The following is a 24,843-nucleotide window of genomic DNA, read 5'->3' on the forward strand; positions in this document are numbered from 1 at the left end:
TCGAAACTTGATTTACCATATTTTGGATAAGAGAATCTACATAAATTTTTTTATTAGAGAACTCTACAGATAACATGTTTAAAGAACCTAAAGCAACATGACTCAAGGAATCAATCGTAAATTGTTTCGGAGAAGTCAACTAGAAGTTGGATTAGTAGTCTACTAGACTGTACCAGAACATACCTCAGGAAAGTTACCAAAATTTTGTATCTCACCGAAAATTTGAAGACTCTTCCCGAAATGAATCCGACAAACATCTCACCAGAAAGGTTCGTGAACAGAAAACAAAGCATACGGGAACGTTTACTTGATGGTTCTGGTAATCTCCTACATTCCAATGCCTCAACCCTACGACTATGTTTACGTTCAATTGATGGCCTTATCTAGGAACTGTAGGCTATGTCAGCATCTGGACACAAAACTAACATTATGATAATTGCAATCGTAGCAGAAGACTTAAGCAGGTTCTGGCACCTTGATTGAACGGCAAAAGCTGCAAGGTACTTTGCATTTTAGCAGAAACGAAGATTTATCGCTACATACAGACTTCATAAGATCTGACAAAGACCGCAACAAGACGGACATAAAATGAAGTAAAATGGAGCACAAGAGTTATGCTGAAGGAACCATAGACATAAGAGAGTGCCAGCCCTTTACACAAATTGTCCAACTGCTCCAGCTCCCAGAGTTAGTTTCTGGAATTCTACACCTCCGCGATAAGGAAAGTCTTCTTGCTGTTGGTCAGTTGACTAAGATTGATTGCAAACTATACACACGATAATTAGTTCACAATTAACTAACATCCACAAGAAAGGCATTTCAAAAGTAAAATTTGACGACATATGTCAGATATATGAAGATATATGTCATGTCAAATATTTTCGTGAGGTTCAGAGAACAGACTGCTACCCGATAAACCTATTGAAAGTACCATCAATTACGCTTTTCAGGTGCCTTCTAGGCTGTTCAGTTCCGTATTTTCTTCTAAAACTGAAAAGTGTTTGAGAGGATACCGTACTAGCTACTAAATGTCAATAAAACCACAAGTTTATACATTTTCAAAAACTCTGGACATAATTTAGAAGTGCCGAAATTGGTCAATGATTTCCAGCGCCATCGGTGATATTACCCTTATAAACCAACTTTATTTGTGCAACCTTCAAACAGGATAGAAAGGAGTCTTCTGGAGGATTTATTCACCTTAGACAGTTAGCCAGGTTAGAGGGTCAAACCCTATGAAACCAATCTAGTTGACGACTTTACAAAAGGATGTGTTGTAGATAAATAAAAAATCATCAAACGCGTCAAACTGTTTGAAGCGAAATTCAGTTTGAAGCGAAAGACTTCCTAAGCCAATTTTAATTTGCTTTAGTTCACAGTACCTAATCAAAGTCAGCCAATAAAACTCAATAAAATCTTCAGAAAACTCCAGTTAAACGTCGAGATATTACATTAAAATATCAGAAATTCTTATTAAACCTTGAAGCTGGATTACCCCTTCCCCATACCTCCTTCTCTCTTCAATGAAGATTCAGACGCCCTTGATTTCAGCTATAACATCAATAGAAGCACGCCTACAACAAGCAATCATAAACTGAACGAAGATTTTTCACAGAAAACAATTAACAATATATTTTTTTCTTCGGGAAAAAGAGAATGATAACAATAATTTTTGTCTTCTCTCATTTTTATGCTAAATTAATTTTAAAGTAATTTAAATCTATTCAGTTTTTGTTATCCCCATTCAGTGATATAGGCTATATAAAGCAGATACTGGCATCCAAAGAAAGCCGTGAAGTCTTGTATTTTTTGCTTTTCATGTATTTTTTAAATAATGTGTATCTCTATTGGTAAATACATTTATTCATGTTTACTTCGTGGTTGTAGCAACAGCTGCAACCTAGTAAAAGATGATCATACTAATAAATGAACAATGTTAAGTTAAATTTAGCTACAACCACAGACATCTATTTCTCTGGGAGCAGCCCCCAGAGACACATTGTGCAAGACTAATCCTATCCAAAATGAAAAGTTGAATTCTTTTTAAAAGGATTACTCGTATATCGCTGCTCAGACCGATTTCAAATTATTCTTCTACTATTCAATCAGAGGGAATATCTTGTATCACCAAGGTAAGCTGTCACGAAAGACCTTAAAGGTAAAATGTAAAAAAGATAAAACACTTCAAATAATTTGTGACATATAATAAATCAGTGACATCAAATAAAATTCTTCAAACAATCCCCATCTGACTTTTCTATGGACATAAATCAGAATACCATCTACCGGAAATTTAAGAAAAAATATAACTTGGTTAATTTTACTGGACCAATATAAGATTAGATTCTATTTAAAAGTGGCTACACCCAGCTGAACATAAGCCACGTTTGCATATTATGCGACATAAAAGGTAGAGATTTCAGTTAGCCAAAAACAGTAAAATTAATAAATTTAACAAACATGAATATTCAATTAGCCTATCATTCAAGTAAAAATTAATAGGCAATCTAATTTAGTAGCAGAGTATTGAAATCAAACAGGATATTCGCAATCAGGCAAATACTAGGGGGGGGGGTCAGGAATCGACCTCTTCTCCCTTAAAAAATTAAAATGAACCGGTATAAGATAAGATAAGATTTATTGCTGAAAAATGGCTATCACAAGCCCAAAAGGGCCGAATTCGCACTTTAGCGTCAAATACAACGAAGAAAGAACAACAAAAACAAACAATCAAACAACAACAGAAAATTCTAAAAGGGTCAATGTCATATACTTAAAAACGTTAAAAACAAAACAAAGTACAAAGTAAACTCATAAAATTAGAAGGCCAATGTCAAGTAAGCAAAAATGCCCCAAAAAAAACAACAAAAAACTCGTAAAATTAACAAGGGGATAAAGTAGAATTAAAACAAAAACATAAGTTTGTTGTTTACTAACAAAAAAAAATATAAAACCCCCAAATTTGCATATGAGGAAATAAAATTAATAAATTGGAGGTAAAGAGTGAGTGATGGGGGGGGGAGGCAGCGGAGATTCACTGGTTAAAAATGTGAAGGAGATCAGAAAAAAAATTTCTTGTGTATCTTTCAGTGCAAAATCTTCTGGGGGCGAGACGAGTGGTGTTTGTTGAAACACCACGCGGGGTCGAAGGGGTGAATATGGACCGGGGAAAAGGGGAGGGGTTCGAGGGTTATGAAGGGCATTGTTAGCAAAATGCAAGGTAATTTTTGGTCTCCTTTCTTTAAGGGTGACAAGGTTAGCTCTCCTAAGAAGCGAAATATAAGGTACTTTACCCTCATTGAAGATAATTCTTAGGCACCTTTTTGTACTACTTCTATTCTGTTCAACAATTCAATGGAAGTGCCAGGATGCAAAACAGGACAAGCTTACGCAAGGGTTGGGCGTAAAAATAACGGGAAAATCCTTAAACAGTGCGAGTTAGGGCATTTAAAATTTAGGGCATTTAAGGAGCTTAAGGAGGGAAAATGTGGCATTTGCGCGTTTCAAGATGTCATTAATATGACAGTCCAATTTTAAGTCGCTAGAGATGGTAACACCCAGTAATTTCATATTGGTAACGGACATTTCAGGGGGATTGGACAGGAGAAAGAAGGGGGAGTTTTAAGGAAATTAATAGTAAGAACAGTTGACTTTAAAGGGTTGACTTTCATATCATCAGTAAGAGCTTCGGCTGATATTGATTCCAAGATGTACATTGGGTTGCTTTTGGAATTTTTGGAACATGTCTCTAAGACAGTTAGATCATCAACGAATTTCCATCTATCCGGGAAATAAACACCAAGGTTGTTTATCATTGTAAGAAACAAAATAGAACCTAAGACGGTTCCTTGGGGCATACCATTATAAATTGGAAGGGATCAGAATATACATCCAGGTATTTCACGACTTGCGTTGTGTTAGAGAGGAAAGACGCAATTATTCTAATTAAATTAAGTTCAAATTGAAAGTCATAAGATATCTTTTCTAATAGTATATTGTGGTTGATTAAATCAAAAGCTTTTTGTAAGTCAACAGCGATAACATTGAGCCATGTATTGTGTTTTTCGAGTGTGTTGCATATTGTGTCCATAATGAGAACAAGATAGTGGGTAGTAGATGTAAAACGTAGGTTTTCGAATTGTCTTTGGTCAACATTTGGGATTATTTTTACTTTCAACCACTAAGCTAAAAAGCTTTCATATAACTTAGAAAAAACTGGAGTAAGAGCAATGGGACAGACACCATTAAAATCTTGATTATTACCTTTCTTTTTTTATGAGATTAATAAAACTTAATATCCAACAATTTGGAAATTTACCAGCAGAGGTGATTTCATTAGAAAGTAAGAAAAGAGGATCTGAAACATAGTTGGCAAAGGCTTTAATTAGTGCAATCAGGATGTCTAATGGACATGTAGCCTACTACACTTTTTAATGTTCTTAATTTTTGCCTCCACATCTGAGGGCGAAATAACGGGAAAATTGAGAGAACACAAATCATAAGGAGTGTCAAAAGAAAGGGGAGGGAGGTTCTGAACTAAAGAAGTAAAAAGCTTGTTCAGATCATTGGCTGTAACTGAAGAGTTTTCTTGAAAATGAAAGTCTATATTATTTTGTGTTTTTCCACAATTTTTTTTTATTATATTATACCACTGTTTTGGCTTTGTATAAAATTAATCATAGACTTTGCATTTGTAATATGAAGAAGCTGATTTACGTATTTCTTTTTTTATATATTTACGCAGTGAGTTGGTTTTGGATAGTTTACAGCTCTACAGTAGATTCAATTTAACTTTAATTCGTTTTTTCAGTTGCTTAGTAATGTATGGTTTGTCATTAGAACATATTTTTACTTTTTTCTCAGGCAAGGAATTTATGTATTTCCTTTTAAACAGATTTTGGAATTTAGTGACTTAAAAATTAATGTCATTTTTTAATTTGTAGGCCTGCCAGTTTTTATTGGTAATACAAGATCCAAATTCGTAAAGGCCATCATTGGAAATTGGGCAATAAGAGAACTCAGTAACAAAAAAAGTATGATTAAAGCTATTGAGAGGCTTCGTTAATGAACAAAAATCGTAACTTCCTCCTAACGGAGGCAAGGGGACAGGAGGGGTATAGAAAACCTGCTTATTGGTGCAAATCAAATCAAGCGTTGAATTTCCTTTTGTTGTTTGTATTTTTACTATTTGTTTTAAGTTTAGGGGACTACAAAGGGGATTTAACTTCAGATCATTAGCATCACCTACTAAGAAAATACCGGCATTTGGGACTTTGCATAGGATGAAATCGGCACTGCTATGCAGTTGTTGGTAGAATCGCTGTCTTTGTACAGTGTTTTGGTTCGTGGAATAATAGAAACAGCAAAACACAATCAAATTAAAGGGGCGTGGTAAGACTTTGGGTCTTACACTTGTTCAAAGGATGTCATCGTAATCTGAAAGATTTGGAGTATGAATTGATTTAGGAAAGAGATAATTATTTACATATGATAGTATTCCATCTCCCTTTTTATCTAAGGGTTGATCATGGGGACAAAGTTTTATGAATTGAGAGTAGTTATTAATTTTTAATAAATATGGGCTCTGTGCTTGGACCTCAGTTACGGCAATTACATCAGTTTTGTATACTTGACAGAGGGCCTCTAGCTCGATCAATTTGTCAAAATTCAGGCTTTCGGCGTGCGTAACAAGCAACTTTGGGAAAGTAAAACGGTTACTAAAGAGGGCAGTTTTTTGTTTGTTACTTGTGGGAGGCAATTGGGGGTGGAAGGACCGTGGATCTGGGAGAGGAGAGGCAACTTTTTCGGGATGAAGGCTGGGATTCGTTTGAGAAGCAAGATTAAAAGGCAGGGCTGGACCCGGCCTGAGAGAAAAGGAGGACAGAGGACAAATCACGGGGATATTATTAAGTAGGGATTTGGGGGGACATAAGTTAATACTAAAACACAGGTTTACACTAGAGTCACGTAATTCGACGCTTCCATAACCCAAATGGATGGAAGTGGGATCTTCTTTGTGATGAAAGAGCACGGTGGGGGTCTTAAATTCCCCGGAATAAGCTGGTGGTGGTGCTTCAATGGACACTGGTGTGTTACATGACAGGCTCGGTGACTCTCGTTTTTTGACAGAGTTTTCTTGGCACTGTTGGAGGGGGGGAATTTGTTTTCATTGAGCTGAACTGCTCGTAGTATCTCACTGACCTTTGATGTAATGGTGGGAAGGTTTGATGTAAATCGTTTTTTGACAGGTCCAAACTGATGAGAGAAGGAATTGGAGGGGGTGCTGACTGTGGGTTTAAATTTTTTTCCGCACTATTTAAGGGCTTTTTAAAATATTTGAATCCATATTTCAAGTGGATTTGACTGAAATTCACCGAAGCAAAGCCCACTTCTATAACTGTCACAAACCCTGGAATGCAAGAGTTTGCACCCAGGGACACTACATTCATACTTACAATAATAATTCTTGCACAATTGATGTTATTTACACGACTCTTCCTTCGTGCAAATCTCTCTCCAGGCATATTTGCATATACGTTTATTAGCATTAAATTGTTACCTGGATAGTTCATCACTAGTATTGAACACCTAGTTTTACATGCATAATTAGCGTCAATTTCAGAATGAAATTGACCTTGAACACTTGTGCCTGAGAGGGGATTAAAACCAAGACAGTTTAATTCTTTAAACCCATAAACTTGTCTTTATATGTTAGTTGAACCAGAAATCACTAAATTAGTATCTATAATTTCGTCGTTGACTTTGTCATTTTTTAAATCTTTATTTTTGATATGTTATTAGGAGCGACAATAGCATCAAGAAGTCCTGATATAATATTGATTTTAAAAAAAATTGGGGATTTCTCCTTTTCCTGGATTGGAAAAGACTGGGGGTTACCAACTCTAACACTTTTTGAAGTGGTTAGGGTGGACATTTCCATAATAACATTTTCAAGTTCACTCATCAATGATAATAACCGCTGCATTGGAGGGAGGAGGTTTCTTGTTTTAGGTGCAGTAGGGACATTGTTTAACAAGTTGGACTGGCAGGAAGCACAGGTCTTGAATTCTGTAGCCTGGTCAGGGGTTTGGCAACTGAAATTAGTTGATTTTTAAACGACACTGGTTTGTCAAGACACATCGGACGTGGCTGAGGGGGGACTGTCCTGGGGAATGAAAAGGTTTTGGCAAGAGATCGATTTGTGAGGCAAGAAGGATGGTTACCTCACTTCCTTCGAAACGTTGACTAGTTCATTTCCAGATGGGTGGCGTGGAAGTGTCTTAAAGGTAGACGGAGTCTGGGTAGGACAACACAAAGAGTCATCAGAGGGTCTTGTCATTACTATCTTTCTTTTGCAGTATAATACAGTCAAACCCAAGTATTTGACCACTTACAACTTTTTATACCGGAGCAATGTTCATGGATGTAAAACTCACAGCTACTGCAATGAATAGAGTTAATAGCAACTCTTAATCTGCATTCCTGGCATACTCTATTTGCCATTTTTTGAACCGGAATGGGTTTTGATATATTATCGCTGATTAAAGATGAGTTAGCTAGGGTCACTGAATTAATTCATGTTCAAAGCTCTTAATTAATTCTGTCCAAAGGGAGTGAATCCAAAAACGTGTTTCCACTCTGAAGACTAAATGAAGACTGAATGAAGAATGAAGATGAATGAAGAACTGAAGATGAATGAAGAATGAAGACGATGTGAACAATTGATACTTTTGAAGAGGATAAACGACGGAGGTAAGATTTAACGGGGGTGGGCAATTCAAGGAAAATGGACTGAAGATAGGACTTAATCATGGCAGATTTGACAAAAGAAATGAATATGTGGTCTCTTGCATCTTTTAGGGTAATGTCATTTAGTTCTAAGGAGGAATAACTGTGTGACTTTATTCTCATTATATAATCTTTAAAGAAAACTTTTGGATTGATTTAAGTTTTATCGAAAGACTGATAGGCTACGCAAAACAGACATGCTCCAAAAGAGGGTTCCATTGCAACTGAGCCTCCGTGTAACTGAACCACCGTGCAACTGAACCACCATGCATGTAAACCACCGTGCAACTGAACTACCGTGCAACTGACATGCTCCAAAAGAGACATACGGTAATGAAAGAGGCAAACATGGATGAAATCGATTCCATGCCATATACAAAGCATGCATTATATTTTTCTGAATTTGTTTAATTGGCTGGTCAAAGTTAACGGAAAGCTGATTTAACAGAATACAGATATGAACATAAATTATTTGAGAAACATTTGTCAATTAGATTTCCCTCAACAAATTATTTACATCACAACGCTATGGATCTAATATGAGTCTCTGCTCCTAGCAAGTATTTTTTACTTAAAATATCCCAAACTGACTGGATTGAAGCTAAAAGTAACTAAAAATTCCAGAAAATCCAGATGTTTCGTTTTCTAATAACTATTTCGTCAAACATTTGGAAGTATGTGGCGTTAGTTCTTATCCAGATAAAAACCTTTTCACAGCCACAAAGGTGCATGTATTATTCTGAGAAATATTGATCTAGAAGGCAATAAATGAATAATTATGTAATCAGGTGTTCTTCCTAAACCCATAATTGTAATCCTCCTTATACCACAGTAGTGACATGAACGTGAATATATTTCGAGGAAGGGGGGGGGGTGGATACTCACCTAAAAAATTTTTGACCCTGCTGATCAAACACGCCCCTCTCTCTCTCTCTCTCTTTCTCTCTCTCTCTCTCTCTCTCTCTCTCTCTCTCTCTCTCTCTCTCTCTCTCTCTCTCTCTCTCTCTCTCTCTCTCTCTCTCTCTCTCTCTCTCTCTCTCTCTCTCTCTCTCTCTCTCTCTCTCTCTCTCTCTCTCTCTCTCTCTCTCTCTCTCTCTCTCTCTCTCTCTCTCTCTCTCTCTCTCTCTCTCTCTCTTAGAAACATTAAACCAGTTTAAATTTAGCTATATCTTTATAGGTTGAACGATGAGTGCATGGATAACAACTCTTAAGCTTTAAATTATCGAAATGAATTGCATCATTTGCAAAGAAGAAATAGTGGAAGAGTAGGGAAAGGTCGTTTTGGGAAAGAAAGGTGCAGACTCGGTGAATGAAGCTAGTCGATCAAGGAAGCGTGATGTCACACCAGTTATTGGGGATCCTGTCCATAAGTCATGCAGGTCTAGCTTCACAACCAAGAAATCTATTGAACAGTACTTGTCATCGTTGTCGCAGGTGAAACAAAGTAAGAGGCGAGAATCTTCCCGAAAATCTGGAAACTTCAACTTCAAATCCGATTGTCTCTTTTGTTCTACGCCAGTTACCTTTGACAGAACGAAGAAGAAGGAAGACAGTTTCAAGGTTAGAACGAGAGACTTTGAAAACACACTAAGAGAGTTTTGGGGAAAGAGAAATGATGACTGGTCAGGAGCAGTAATGACTAGAATGCTTGCTGCCACTGTAAATCTAAACGCTGCTCATGTAGTTTACCAGAAATCCTGCTACCCAAACTTTTTAACGGAACACAATATACCCAACGAGTATAGCAAAATTCCATCACAGTCTGGAAACCAAAAATCTGGTCGACCACAGAACTTGTATCAGAACGAGGCGTTCGAGAAAGTTTTCGAGTTTTTCCAGGCTAACGATGATAAGCAACTAACACTGAATGATCTTGTTAGTATGATGAACGAGCTCATGGGCGATTCACAGGATTCTGGATATAGTGAAAGATACATGAAATAGAAGATGCGAGAGAGATTTGGTGAAAGCACAGTATTTTCAGAGATAAACGGCAGACAGAACGTCATTACGCTAAGAGCCTAAGCTCATGCCCTTCTCCACGAGTATTACTTAAAGCCAAAAATGTCGACATGGAACTGGAGAAAGAAGCTATCGTCCTATTAGCAGCAGCTATAATCAAAAGTGATGCCAAAGGTATTAAACAACGAATGGAGGTGTACCCCAATTCTGAAAACCTTGGGGAGATAACATACAACCTCGAATACCTACCCCCATCTTTGCGGCTTTTTCTAAAAATTCTGTTCGTAGGAGACAAAATAGACGGGAAGGTTGCGACAATAGGTCAGTGCATGTTACAAATCTGTCGACCAAAGACAATCAGACCACCCCTTCACATTGGATTAGCTGCCCAATTGCATCATCAGTTTAGTAGCCGCTTTCTACTTAGTATGTCCAGTGCTATGGGTTTCAGCTTATTATATTACAAGACAAGGCTCTTCGAGCGTAACGCTATGGTTTCTAACAGCATAAAAGCAGAAGGACTGGAAGGAACTTTTTGCGTGCAGCACATAGCTGATAACGTCGACCACAACGTCCGAACTGTACGATCCGCAACCACGAGCTTCGATTCTGGATCCCTCAAATTATTGCGACTTGCTATGGAAGATGTCAAGACTTTTTCCTGCACCCTTGCCTAGCTGGCGGGGAGCTAAGAGCGAGCTGTATGTTGATACGCAGTCAGGCTCTTACACAGGGAAAGTCTCCATTCTCTTCATACCCATGATAGATATTAGCCCAAGTGATCCCTTTTGTATCTACTCCACACTCAGCTTCGTTTGCGAACAGTGTTCCAGATACGGTGCGACTCCAGTACTGACCATTGATCAGCCACTTTACTAGAAAGCTCTTACCATTATTGCTGCCGAGACGGATACAAGTCCTATACAAAAAATGGTCCTGCGGCTGGGTGGCTTCCACACACTCATGAGTTACATTGGGGCTGCTGGACAGATTATGGAAGGCTCTGGACTTCATGACACGTTGGAAATAATATATGCTCCAAATACTGTTCTACAAATCATTTCCGGGAAAGCTTATTCCAGAGCTAAATGAGGACACATACTCACTGACTGGGCACTGAACACACTTTTCTTCACTGAACTTTACGGCACTGAAGATGGCGCTGATTCAGCAGACACGGAAAAAATATTATGTGCCTTCGTTAAACTTAGGGAGTTCTTCACTGTTTATCTTGGTGCATTGAACGGTGACACAGACATACAAAGTATAGAGAAAAATCAGCCCCAGCAGAAGGCCGCCAAAAAATTTTACTCTCTTAAAGTATCTTTTGGAAAGGTCGCTTACGGCGAAACTGTGGATTCAATATATGGAAATGATAAACATACTGAAGAAGTTCATCCAAGCAGAGCGCACGGGGAACTGGCATCTTCATCTTCAGGCAGTTGAAGCTATGTTTCCATATTCTACAGCGTCCTACCACTTCCGATATACGAAGTCTGCCAAGCTGTACCTGCAAAACATGAAACAGTTAGGAACTACCAATCCTGACGTATTTGACAATTTTCAGAATGTTAGCCATGTTATCCACAGGTCCAAAAATAGTTAAACGGGCTTGTCGTAAGATCTAGTCATTCAGTAGGACCTCATGCACTCGTTGAAAACTAACGGTGGTCTTACAGGGGAAACCTGCATGACTGAGTTGCAGAGGCTGACTTGTTTACTCTCAGCACCCCCTTGTAGTACAATTAATTCGTCGATGCAAACTTTTGCTAAGGTCCAATATGGGACGAGCGAACAGCACAAAGAAGTTAGAGAGTCGAGGATTGAACGCGACAACCATGAAACTACCAAGCTCCTTTGCTTTCTTGCTGAGAATACCCCTTTCGCAGAAGACCCGATCTTGCGAAACATTACCTCTGGAGTTACGGCTGATGAAAAAGTCAACGTCGACACAGCTAGATCCGTCGGACAAGAAATCATGGATAGCATGACAGGGGAAAACGTCAACACGTAAACATTCAAGAAAAAGTCTGTGGCGGTAAAGCTTGCTAATAAAGCTGCACCAGTTATTGACGGACAGTCAGTTACCGTTGATCCAGCATTCATGTTTCACCGGCTGGTGACAGTTGCTGGAAATAGCGAAGATGATTTGGAGTCACACTTTAAGTATGAATTGTGTTCACCGCCTCCGTCACTTTTTGAAGCAAACGGACTTCCACGAACAGCCGATAAGCCTGCCCTCGCCGATACGATGTGGCGTCTAGTTGCAGAGCAGCAGCCGAAAACTGAAGACTTCGTCAAAGATTTCAGTGACAAACATATAGTTCTCGATGGTGGGACACTGCTTCAGCGAATTCCTTGGGAAAAAAACTCAACTTATGATAGTATCTGCCAGAAGTACGTTGACTACGTTGCACGGCAATATAAGGCGCAAAGGACGTCAGTGGTTTTCGACGGATACGACAAAGCACCTTCAATCAAAGACAACATCCATTTGAGACGGAAAGGGAAACGATCGTGCCCACAGATCAATTTTAGCAGGAATATGGTCTGTTCTACAAAGATAGAAGTGTTCCTAAGCAGATTCAAGAATAAGCAAGCAATCATAGCCATGACCAGTGAGTACCTGACCAAAGTTGGGTGTCAGGTATACCAAGCAGAAGGGGACGCTGATCTTCTCATTGTTTTAACTGCAGTTTGATCTGCTTCTCTTATGCCTACTGTCCTGGTTGGAGACAACACAGATCTGCTTATACTCCTCTGTTATCACGCACAGACAGATAGCCAAGCGATCTACTTTTACTCTGAACCTCGAGCTGAAATCTCAAAGAATAGAATTTGGGATACAAATGCATTGAAACTTAAACTTAGATCTCGTATATGTAGCACAATTGAGTATGTCCGCACCTTCATAGGGAGTAATTCAGCTTCTCGTTTCTGTGGCATTGGTAAGTCAGCGGGACTACAGCTTCTGATAAAAAGTAACGTTTTACGAATCCGCTAAAGTTTTTATGGACCCACTATCCACCAAGCACGACATTTCAGCAGCTGGGTTAAAAGCAATGATGCTTTTGTTTAAGTGTCCAGGCTCAATTTCAACCCTCAATCAGTTGCGTTATCTGAGATTCATCGAGGAAGTCACAGAATCTGCTTTGCATGTTTCGTCTAAAGTTCTCCCTCCCACCAGTGACGCTTGCAGCTTCAACTTGTTTCGATCTTATTTGCCAGTTTAATCATAGAGATTCCTCGGATATATGCTTGAACCTGGCCAGTTTGGTAGCGTACTTAAAAGTGGATTATATCGCCCAATTTTTGGTGAACTCCCCGATGCCCCTAAAACTTTCCTTGCAGTTTTTTACTGTAACTACGAAACCGACTGCTCAAATATATTATGCACTTACAAAGCAAATTAAATGAAATGCCCCAGAGCCTGTCGAGCAGGTAAGGGAACAAGTTTTGCGAATTGGGTACAGATGAGATTCTTGGATTTAATGATCTGAAAGATAACCAAGATCTATGAATATTGATATTTCGTTTTTTTATCACATTTGTATATTATATAACTGAAAAAGTTGAGAAGGATTTAATCGTTAATCGAACAATCAAAATGGGTGATAGTTGTCATTCTACATTTTAAGACCGGTTTCTTTCAGATTCAGCTCGGTTTAACACTAGATGAGAAAACTCATCTTCCTCCCGAATGATTCTTCTTTAAATGCTGATAACCGTTGTTTGTCCTTGCACTTAAAGATCATTTTCAGATTCAGCGTACTTTATTACCCCTAAATGCATATTGTTTTTCGTGGTTCTACGCATTTCTGCAAAAGACATATTTCTCCTCCTCGTTATTTACCTCAACCCCCCCCAAAAACGTATTTGTGAAACAGCTAGATGAGCGAACTTTGCATATTCGGAATCAGCACATTTTTCTGAGTCGGGTAGTCAAAGAATCATTTCTATTGCAATTTGTTCCGGGTTAGGCCCTTTTTTTCACACACTTCCTGGACTAGCTTGGCACTGGAACATAGTAGAGAGTTGTTCAATGGCTCATTTTAAAGGTAATTAATGGGGTTAAAAAATCTTTTATAATTAAAACTAATTATTTTTAAAAAAGAATCAATTTTTTTCGAAGAACTACATATTTCATGTTGAAGACTAATCAATAATGCCATAATTGTAGGATGTAGCCATGTCGTCTCTTGCTATTCCAATTAAGAAAAACCCATAGACTTTTTCCTGCTTTTCATTTTGTCATACTGAGACCACTTGACTCTTTGCATGCTTTTATATTATCAAGTTAGACCTTTAAGAGTGAGTTGTGGGGATTTTGAACTAGCCAGAAGGCACTATGTGTATGTGACTAATGACGCTAAGAGTAAGAAAAAAAGAAAAAAAAATATCCCGTTTAGGCAGAATGTTGTAGTAGCTGCCACTTTTCTTGATTTTTAAGCCAATATATTTCCCTTGCTGTTTCAAGCCAAGGGACAGAAAGTTTCCTATACAGGGGTTTCGGACAAGGCGGTTCTAATGGTGTACTTTTTGTTTTGATCTGACTCTTTTTTTAGGAACTATGGGTTTTTATATTTCTTAACATTGGACGTGATCGTCTCTTACTAGGTTGCTAGCTACCGCTGCAACCCGGATTAAGATGAAACTTTTAGGAAGCGTTTAGGGGGAGTTCCAATTACGAAAAACTGTATGCATGCAGGTTTTCAAAAAGACATATGAGCAATATCATAGGCAGCACTACTCTATAATAGCCAGCAATATCATTGAAACATTTAAAGTTACTAATTCGATTCAAAATTAAAAGTTCTAGTGTCATTTTTATGAGTAAAAAGAGATTGGAGTGCATGACACAAATAAGAAACCAATAATTGGACCCAATGTATTTGACCAATGGCTGTCTGGTGAACCGAATAAGTAAATAGGTTTTCCTACATGCCCTATAATCTGTGCTGTAGTTTCTATAATTTGATTTACAAATTGATTAGTTTTATATACTATAGTTTTGCGGAACTGTATTCCTATGATTTGATCTCTGTTAACCAAAAAATATCTTTTAAATTCACTGTTAAATCGCTGTTGAGTCTGCTGCTCAGTAAAGTAATGACAGATGACAAGCCGAGGCAAAAGTCAAAGGTCCAAAAGAAAAATATGTAATTTTACAAGAGCGCCAATTCTAATTTAAGGTCTATTTGGACGTCATGACATCAAGAGAAGGCTCAAATTGTCTCCGTTTAGAAAACAAGCGACAGTGAGAATCTATATATACATAAGCCTGCCGCGTGGCGAGTGCCGGGGCCCGGTACTTTATATAGCCTATATATATATATATATATATATATATATATATATATATATATATATATATATATATATATATATATATATATATATATATATATATATATATATATATATATATATATACACACACACACTATACTATATATATATATATATATATATTACTATATATATATATATATATATATATATATATATATATATATATATATATATATATATATATATATATATATATATGCGTGACCTGTGTCATGAGTGGGCCCAATTTGTGACCAGTACTGCGTCAGTGCAATACAGAGAGAGGGAAAAAATCCTTAAAAGTAAATTTTAAGCGCCAAATGTTCCAAACTTTGTGAGTGGTCATTTCATTTATTATGGAAAGAGGATGTAACCTTTAGTCTCCCCTCACTGGATAAATTTGAACTAAGCACGTAATGTGGATGCTGAGGGGAGAATGACTCCTTTTAAATAGCATACATATTTTTTATTGTATAGTAAAATATAGCATGTAGGCCTACATGATCTTTACATAGTGGATTTCTGGCTGGGAAGATTCCTCAAAAATAAGGATGGAGCATTTTGAAAATTGTCTGGCGCTGTGGGTTAGTGTTTACACGTAAGGCATTTTATGTTGGTAAAATATTAACTTTTTGCGTTTTCTGTAGGCTATCACATCTTTACCTTCACAAAGAAGAGAGGGGGGTTGCTAAGAAGCAATATATTCTTAATGAATCATACGTTAGAAAAATAAAAGTAAAAACCCGAGAAGCTCTTTGTTATTCTAGCCTCCCCCTCTCCCTTTAAAAAAAAAAATCTTCAGAGGTAATCTTTTTTAGGTGTGCAGAAGTTGGACTATAACGTAAAGACCAGGGGTGATTAGGAAGGGGGCTCCCTTCACAAATGGATTGCACCGACTATGGTATTAAAACGAGCTGAAACTACACAGAAGAATTTTAAAAGCCAATGCATACACATATTTTCCAAACTAATAACGAGGCAACCACCCCCTCAAACCTCTCAATCTTTAAGCTAAATTTACTTGAATTTTCGCAAATTTGCAAAAATGCTATCTCTTATACAAGAACAACTTGAAAGAAAATTTGATAAAAATAAGACTTTTATCAAATTAATTTGAAAATTCGAGTCTATACATTTGCTTTGAATAATAGAATTTTAAATTTTAAATATTTCGAATAGGAGCCGGTAATAAAACACATATAATTATCAGTTCAATATGTGCTATAATTATAATTAAATAAAAAAAACAAGTTTTTTCAACTGAAAGTAAGGAGCAATATTAAAACTTAAAACAAAAAAAAATTATTACGTATAAGAGGGGGGGGGGGGCGGTTGCTCCCTTTACAATACCTCGCTATTTACGTTAAAGTTTTTCGGCATTTTCAAAAATTTATTTATTGTTCTAATTAAACGACCCTTGAGTTTCAGAAGTCGCTTTTAAAGAATTGGGAAAAAATTTAAACTTTAGCGTAAAGAGCGAGGAGGTGTTGTGGGGGGGGGGGGACAACCCATCGTATACGTAATAATATCTGTTCATTTTAAGTTTTAATATTACTCCTTACTTTCAGGTGAAAAAAAACTGTTTTTTTATTTAATCTCTGATCGTTTTTTAATAACGCCAGGAAATCTGGCTCCTCCTCCGCGGAAAAATCCCCTCCCCTACGGAAATATCCTCTGGACAATTCAATCCTGTTGAAAATATTTACCCCAGACAATTACCCTTAACACCCCCACGCATAAAATTGAGTCAGTAACGAGAAAGCAAGACATATAAAGAAATTTCGTATAGGAATTCCGGAAAGTTCCCCAGTATACAATTTCCCCTGAAAAGTTCACCCCCTGTAAAATTCACTTTCCATAGAAAAGTTCACCCCCAGCAAAAAATTCGTCCTCCCCTCTCCACCTGAAAAATGTCGGCATACTTCCCAATAACAAATACTATACGTAAACAATGTGCAAACTTTGTAACTTAAAGTCCATTCCCCAGGGGCTGTGGAGGGTCTTGTTACATCCAAAGACATATTTATTAGGCCTTTCAACTATGCTGAACAAAAATAGCAATCTCAGAATTTTCATCGGACGATTTTGGGAAAAAAATGAGCGTGGGAGGGGGCCTAGTTGCCCTCCAATTTCTTGGTCACTTAAAAAGTGCACTAGAACTTTTAATTTCCATAAGAATGAGCCCTCTTCCGATAATCTAGGCGTAATGGGTCGATACGATCACCCCTTGAAAATAACATGCATCCGTGATCTTTCTTCTAGCAAAAAGTACAAAATTCCACATTTTTACAGATAGTAGCTTGAAACCTTTAGTTAGTGTCATTAAAACATATGCATATTCAATAGCAAAGTGTAAACGCAGCTTTTCATATAACTTTAATATGTGATATTTTATATATGTGTAATGTGTAATTAAGACTAAGTATGCAATATGGATGTTAAGAGATGGCAGCTCCTCTCTTACTGCAAAAATCATTTTTGGTGAGAAATGAAAATTCCCCTTAAATGTCCATCTATACAAGGTTACAAATGGTGGGGATATTATTAACAACTATAACACATAAAAATGCTATCAACTACAACACATAAAAATGATGACGACTATGACGCATAAAAATAGCAAGCACAAATTCTGCAATTCTGTAATTTTATTAAAATTCAAGTATTGTTTCTATATGGTATTTGTTATTAGGAGAGAGGGCATTGTGGCCTTTGGTGTCCAGAGAGGGAAAAAAATTCAGTTGAAGCTTTCAGGTAATGTTGTGGGGAGTCTTGGACCAAATGATACAGCCGAGCTAGAAATAAATAAAACATGGACGACATTTGCCTCTTCACTTAGGTAAGTCAAAGAACGTCTTTCTCATTTTCCTATTAATATAAGTTACTACTGCAGCAATAACAACAATAAGTCCTACTGCAACAATAACAATAAGGCCTCCAACAATGCCTCCGACTATCGCTATAATATATTGATTTTTATCCTCTACACCTTCATCTTTTTTACTTGAGTCTTTGGTTTTGTCTCCATCATGATCGGAATACCTAATCGGATTTTTATCCTCTATATCTTCTGTTTTTTCACTTGAGTCTTGGGTTTCGTCTCCATCATAATCGGATTGCCTAATCTGATTTTTATCCTCTACATCTTCATCTTTTTTACTTGAGTCACTTACTAAATCTAACTGATCGTTCAACATAACGGCCTCAATATGTTCTTGTTCAGTCTGATTATTTTGTACTCCAAAACTCGCTGATTCAGTTCGACATTTCTTTCCAAACTGAAGAGAAGTAAGAAAATAAGTATATAGCCTTAAGTTGTTTAAAATGAGAGAAACTTCCTTAGCCAATAATGTTGAATTTACTGGCCATAAACATTATATCAAAAATTAGAGGCCTAAGGCTTTTTCTCGCTGAATTTATATTGTCTGTCCAAAGCTGTTTCAGTTCATTTTCTTTAGAACAAGATTCTGACATTGATCTCGTAGCTAAGGTCGAAGCATAGGTAATTTTGAACTTGAAGATTCTAAATAGCGTGTTAATATATGTCAAATAAGGACCTTCCAGAAAATCCATTCTCAATTCCCCTTCATCTGTTTTCAGTTTGTCAAATACGATGTGCGAAGAGGTCTCAAATATTTCCTCTTGTCTTTTATTTTCGTAATCCTTCTCGTGCTCTTGAAGAGTTGGAATTGTTGAGCACTTCAGCATTTGATTTTTGGGGTCAAAATTTTGAGAACACTGATTGTCCTTCGTTGTGTTTCGAATGATTCCAATTCTATGTGTATTATTCAGAAAATCTCATAATTCTGCCTTCTTTCTTAGCTCCTTTAATATGAGATGTACCCTTTGTTCTACTGAAAATTCATAAGGTAGGGTTATGTAGGGCTCTCTTTTTAGTAGATCATGAATTGACCTTATTTCCTTAATGATGCTGTGTTTTGCCCTTGCTTCATCTTCAGCAGTGAAGGAATCTGGTAAAAGCAGTCTAAGGCAGCACTTGATGTCTTGATATTTCATATAACCGATCCCAGGGGTTGTTAAAGCTATGGCAAGACTGTGCCAATATGATGCTTTAAGGTCTTCTGCCTTAACCACCTCTGATGCAATGGATTTTACGTGATTCAGAGTTAACCAATCTTCATTATTGTCAAAATGCACAGCCATCGATGCTGTTAGAGAAATCATAGGTAAAAAAAAAAACGAAATTGGACCTAAGAGCATTATTTTCCCCATAATAATAAATAATTGACTTATGCAAATAAGCGTTATTCAGCTTATGTATCAAGTACCAAAACCTAACCAAAAACAAAACTAATTTTTAAATTTTTCGGTATTTTCTAGTTTTATTTAAAAAATTAAGATCATTGCTCAGACATCAGAAATATTTTGTAGTTTGCAGTTAAATGAAATTATTTTATTTACAATTTTTGAAATTATTTTATTAAAATTGCAGTTCACCTTTTAATAGGGCGCTTTAGTTGGTCCTTTAATATAAATTTATGTATCAAATTACAAATAAGAAAAAGCCTGTGGCTTTTTCTTATTTGGAATACTAAGAGATGATCTTCAGAGAATGAGGCATCGAACTAAGCTCAATATGTGCCATGATTTGTTCTATACTAGGTTTCAGCTGTTTCTACAGCTACGATACCGATGAAACCTACGTAGTCACCATTTATAATTAACCAGACCGATTCCTTATGTAAGTTTTTTAGTTTATTAACGAGTTTATTATCATGTTTTATATGTAACTTGTATTTTACAAGTCTCTGATGGTACAATGTAAGCAAACACACTTGTCATGCGGGAGAACGGGGTTCGATCCCCGTCGGGGAGAACTTTTAAAATATTGAATTTAAAGCAATGTCTTTTAAATTTTTAATTAAAAAAAGGAACTCGATCAGTTACCCCCTAGCTAAAATAATGAAGATTATGTGAATGAACCACAGGGATCAGTTCCTTTGGACTTGAGTTCATTTTTTACTATAAAATCTTTATATAAAATATTTAAGTTACTATTGGCTAGAGTTTATTATAAAATATTCGCATAGTTATGTGAGGCAGCGTGGCCAAGTGGTTTAAGGTGCTGGTGTTAGCCACTCGTCACTTCGGAAGCATGGGTTCGAATCTCACCGCTGACAGCATTTTAGACCAAAGAAAACAAATTACGTGTTTGAGTCATAAATCATAATCTTATTATATTTACTATGGGCTGAAGTTCGTTCTTTACTGTAAATTATGATGAACTCAATCGGTCCTTTATGTAAACTTTACTAACCTATACTATAGTTAAGTGGCCAATAAAATTTGTATAGGCAAGAGGTCGTTCTTTATTACAAAACTCTCTACGATGTTCCAGTGCCAAGCTATCTATGGAATATAAAGTTTTAATAGTACTTTACCAAGAACTGTTTGATTGCTTCAAAAATCAAATATCTTTGAAAAGACAGCAGTATGAAAAGACATCAAAAATGCAGTTTATAGTGGAAAAATTTATTCTTTTAAAAATAATTTGTTTTAGTTACAAAAGGTTTTTAACCCAATTAATTTCCTTTAAAATGAACCTTTGAACAACTCTCTACGATGTTTCAGTACTAAGCTATCTGTGGAAAAGAAAGAAGAAAAGAGAAAGAAAAAAAAATGCCGTTTAGGCAGAATGCTGTAGTAGCTGCTACATTTCTTGATTTTCAAGCCAATATATTTCCCTTGCTGTTCAAGCCAAATGACAGAAAGTTTCCTATACTGAGCTTTCAGACATGGCGGTTCGAATGGTGTACTTTTTGTTTTGGTCTGACTTTTTTTTAAGGAGTTATGGATTTTTATATTTCTTAACATTGGACGTGATCGTCTCTTACTAGGTTGCTAGCTACCGCTGCAACCCGGATGAAATACACAGCTTCTTAAAATGGCTAAATAGCAATTCAGAATATTTCTAAGCTAATAAAACACTTGTAGTTAGGATTTTTTCAAAGTGAAAGGTAATTGTCAACTATCTTAGGGTTAAATTACTTTTGCACCAACAAACTTGACTAAAAATTAAAAGAAGATTATTTTATTCACAGAAATTTATGAATTCTGATTACTTTGTTAACCGTGTCACCCCTGAACTGACATATACGTCATCAAACGTTTCACTTTGATTACTTGAAGGAAGAAACGCCTAAGAGCGCCGCTCTTAGACGTTTCTTCCAGAGCAGTACTAGAAAAGCAGCTCTTTATAGTGGCACTCTTTCCCCTGAAAAAGTCTGTCAGACGGAAATCTTTCCTTCTGACAAGTAATGTCAAGTCAAGGGAAAATGAAACAAGCTAAATTAAATGCTTGTAATTAAATTTTATCAAAAATTGTTGCTTGACTTTTGGAATGCGAGCTAATATGAAAGAAATGTTCAAATTATTGATATCTTTAGCATGCACGGTTTTATGCAATTCTATACAACATAAACAATCTAATTTATCAGCATTCTAGAGTCTAATGATTTGAATTAAAAATTATAAGGATTGCCATATTCATTTGTGGAAGAACCATTTTCAAATCCTCCCATTGAAATACAGATTAATATTATTTTTTTTTTTTAAGTTTCTATCCTCCAGAGCCATTGATGGCTTTTACGAAGTCGACAATGATAGACGTTTCAGTTGCCAGGTCTTATTTAAGCTTCTATCCTCCAGAGCCATTGATAGTCTTTACGAGGTCGACAATGATCAACGTTTCAGTTGCCAGGTCTTATTTAAGTTTCTATCCTCTAGAACCATTGATGGTCTTCACAAAGTCGAACTTTACGGTCTTTACGAATGGCTCCAGAGCCATTGATGGTCTTTACAAAGTCGACAATGATCGACGTTTCAGTTCCCAGGTCTTATTTAAGTTTCTATCCTTCAGAGCCATTGATGGCCTTTGAGAAGTCGACAATGATCGACGTTTCAGTTGCCAGGTCTTATTTAAGTTTCTGTCCTTCAGAGCCATTGATGGCCTTTACGAAGTCGACGATTATCAATGTTTTAGTCGTCAGGTATTTTTACAGGTATAATGAACAAGCCTCTTCAGCAAGAGTAATACCGAGGATAGGTCTCAGAGTCTTTAGAAGTAAAATTTAAACTCCATACAGCTGCTGCAGAATGGGCAAAAATTCAAATCTTGCCACATAGAGGGAGATTGTTATCACCAGTGCGTTGTGCAACATTATCCTTTGGTTTGCTACAGGAAAGCAATTTGTCATCTGGTTCAATGATTAATAATCTAGCTATAGTAAACAATTGTAAATTCCTTCAATATCTATATTTGGATTTCAACACATACGAGATTAAAAACCTACCAATAAAATTGCAAAGCGTCAAACGGAAGTTTAGTTTACCAGCATTTTAGATTTTTTACTTTTTAGTGAATATATAACTACTCTACTTTAAGTTCTTAACTTAAACTTAAAGGTTTAAATCACTTACCGCGTGTTCTTTCACAGACACTTTAAATGATATTTCTTCAACCTTCTTTCCATAGAAGCAACCCCAGTTACGGACAGTCACATCATGAGACCAACCATTCATTGTCTCAGCACAATAGCTAATAACTTCTTCTTTGCTCTAAAAAAAAAACATAAAATGAACCAGTTGATTGCACAGCTATCAATATTCTCATTGATTTTTGAAGCTTAAACTTTTTAAAACCAAGTTTTTGGGTGAAAATAAAATTGTAAATTAAAAGCTGAAAACGGACTGAAATTAGCTTATATAAGATATCAGATCTGTAACGTGCAGATACAAATCATGAATGAAGAAATAATTCCTAAAACGAGCACTAAAAAATAACATAAATTAACAGAAATAATTGTAGTGACGTCATAACTCATGCCCCAAAAAAGTCTAGTGTATCATCTGTACTTTACTGAAAGCTAAATAGAATTGGTCAAAGTGAAACTTTGTTCAGCATATTGGCTTTGTACTTTTCGAAAGGAATAGATTGAGAAAAAATAAAAAGTGACAAGGACGAGGTCTTTCAAAAAAGGAACACTAAATGAATTGTCAAAAGGTTTAATAGAATGAGTTTCTTCATATACTTAGAAAAAGGAAAGAATGACAAAGATTAGGTCTATTAAAACAGTAAAACTAAATCAACAGTCAAAAATTTAGATATAAAAAAATTTTCCATAAGCAATTACAGCGTCGTCGCCCCAGATGCGTTCCAAGAGGATAAAGTAACATTTCTGCTTTATTGAAAACTAAATTAACACTACAGCTTAAATTGGAAATTCACTAAGTCAACTGTTTTAATTTAAAAGGGTGATGGCTTCTTCTTTATTCTAAAATCGAAACGGAATGTGAGCAAGACGATCACCAAATTATCATTCATAACACAAGTTGTTAGAATATACTGCACAGAAAATACTCAGGGCATATGTGTATTTACCCAAGACTCCATAGAGTTGGATGGATTTTGTCTTATAGGGTAAATACTTAATAAAGTAGGGCGAAAAAAATATTTCAGGCCAAGACATTAGTGCTCTGCACATTTTCATGTGTGTTTATATATAATCTTTAGGTGGTTCTCATATATTCACCTCCATGTGAACAGAGGCGGATTTAGAGGTGACACAGGGGGCACTTTCTCCGAATATTTTAGGGGCGCAAAATTTCAAATACATAATCTAACACTTATAATCAATTTATAGTTTTGAAATGTTATTTTTATTAAAGTAAAGTAGAAACTTTACTTTATAATAAAATAAAGTAAGGTAGTAGGCAGTTAGTTTTGTGAAGTGTTATTTGTGGTATTTGGGTGTTTTAGTTGTAGATGCCTTTATTCTCTCTTTATAGGGGAGATAAACTCTGGCCCTAAGGTAATTAAACTTTGGTAGCGTGCCTTAGGCTATGACCGAACTAATGAGGCGTATCGACTGGGTAATGCTCGAGGGTTAAAGGTACATTGTAGAGAAGTTGTCTAAACTACAATACTTTTATTCATTTGATATATAATATTAATCAGATATATATTCGCTACTTGGGCTGGCTGTCCCTAGTAGGCCACAGGTCTCAAAAACTACAATGATATATAATAAGATACAGACACTTAAAATGATCTAACAAAATCCAAGGTATTTCTAATGAGAAAATAAACGGGCAGAAGTTCACCCTGCAAGTCAAAAAGTCTGCCTCCAGTCTCAAAAATCGGGATATATACGAAAAACCTAACCACGTCCTTCCGGTACATTGACGCATTTAGCCAGGAAATTGGTTATTGAGCAAGTTCCCTCCAAGCCTACACATTCCACGATTTGTATCCTTATCATAAAAAGTGGTATTTTGAAACTTCGTTTTTGCGTCTTAATATATTTTTACTCAATTAATTATTAACTAAATTAGAAAGCTTTACCATAATACTCCCCATTTAAAGAAGAATTGTCCCAAATTCTCAATATTTTACTTTTAAAACAACTTAATTTTGTTTACAGCTATTATGCTGCTATCTTTGGGTCATTATGTGCATCTACCCTCAATGGGTTTCCTTAGGGTTATGTTTCTGGTCCAATATTGGTCATGTTCCTTTTTTTTTGTTGAAGGATTTCAATTTGAAATTTATCCTTGTTTCTCTTTTTCTCTGTCTCTAGGACTGAAAGTTACTCTTTTACTCTCTTCATATACATCTTCTGTTTTAACTTGACCCCAAGCGGCTTAAACATAATATTAATGATTTTGCTAAAATTAGATTTCAAGTTATATTATACAAGAATATGAATTATTTGAGTTTACATTTAATTCCCTTTAATAATT

The 24,843-nt window shown here is 36.2% G+C and overlaps 1 protein-coding gene across 2 annotated transcripts in view; it reads right to left on the minus strand.

Moving 5' to 3' along the window:
- LOC148940846 (dipeptidyl peptidase 1-like) overlaps positions 1-24,843 on the minus strand; it is a 91,738-nt gene that overhangs the window by 27,918 nt on the left and 38,977 nt on the right. For both annotated transcript variants that reach the window (XM_089104789.1, XM_089104788.1), the window contains exon 3: positions 22,522-22,659. In XM_089104789.1, the coding sequence (XP_088960915.1) occupies positions 22,522-22,659 (138 nt within the window). The remainder of the gene's footprint in view (positions 1-22,521; positions 22,660-24,843) is intronic.

The sequence above is a fragment of the Artemia sp. Qi Xiang Cuo genome, chromosome 19 (assembly GCF_049724085.1).
Source record: "Artemia sp. Qi Xiang Cuo chromosome 19, ASM4972408v1, whole genome shotgun sequence".
NCBI lineage: Eukaryota > Metazoa > Arthropoda > Branchiopoda > Anostraca > Artemiidae > Artemia > Artemia sp. Qi Xiang Cuo.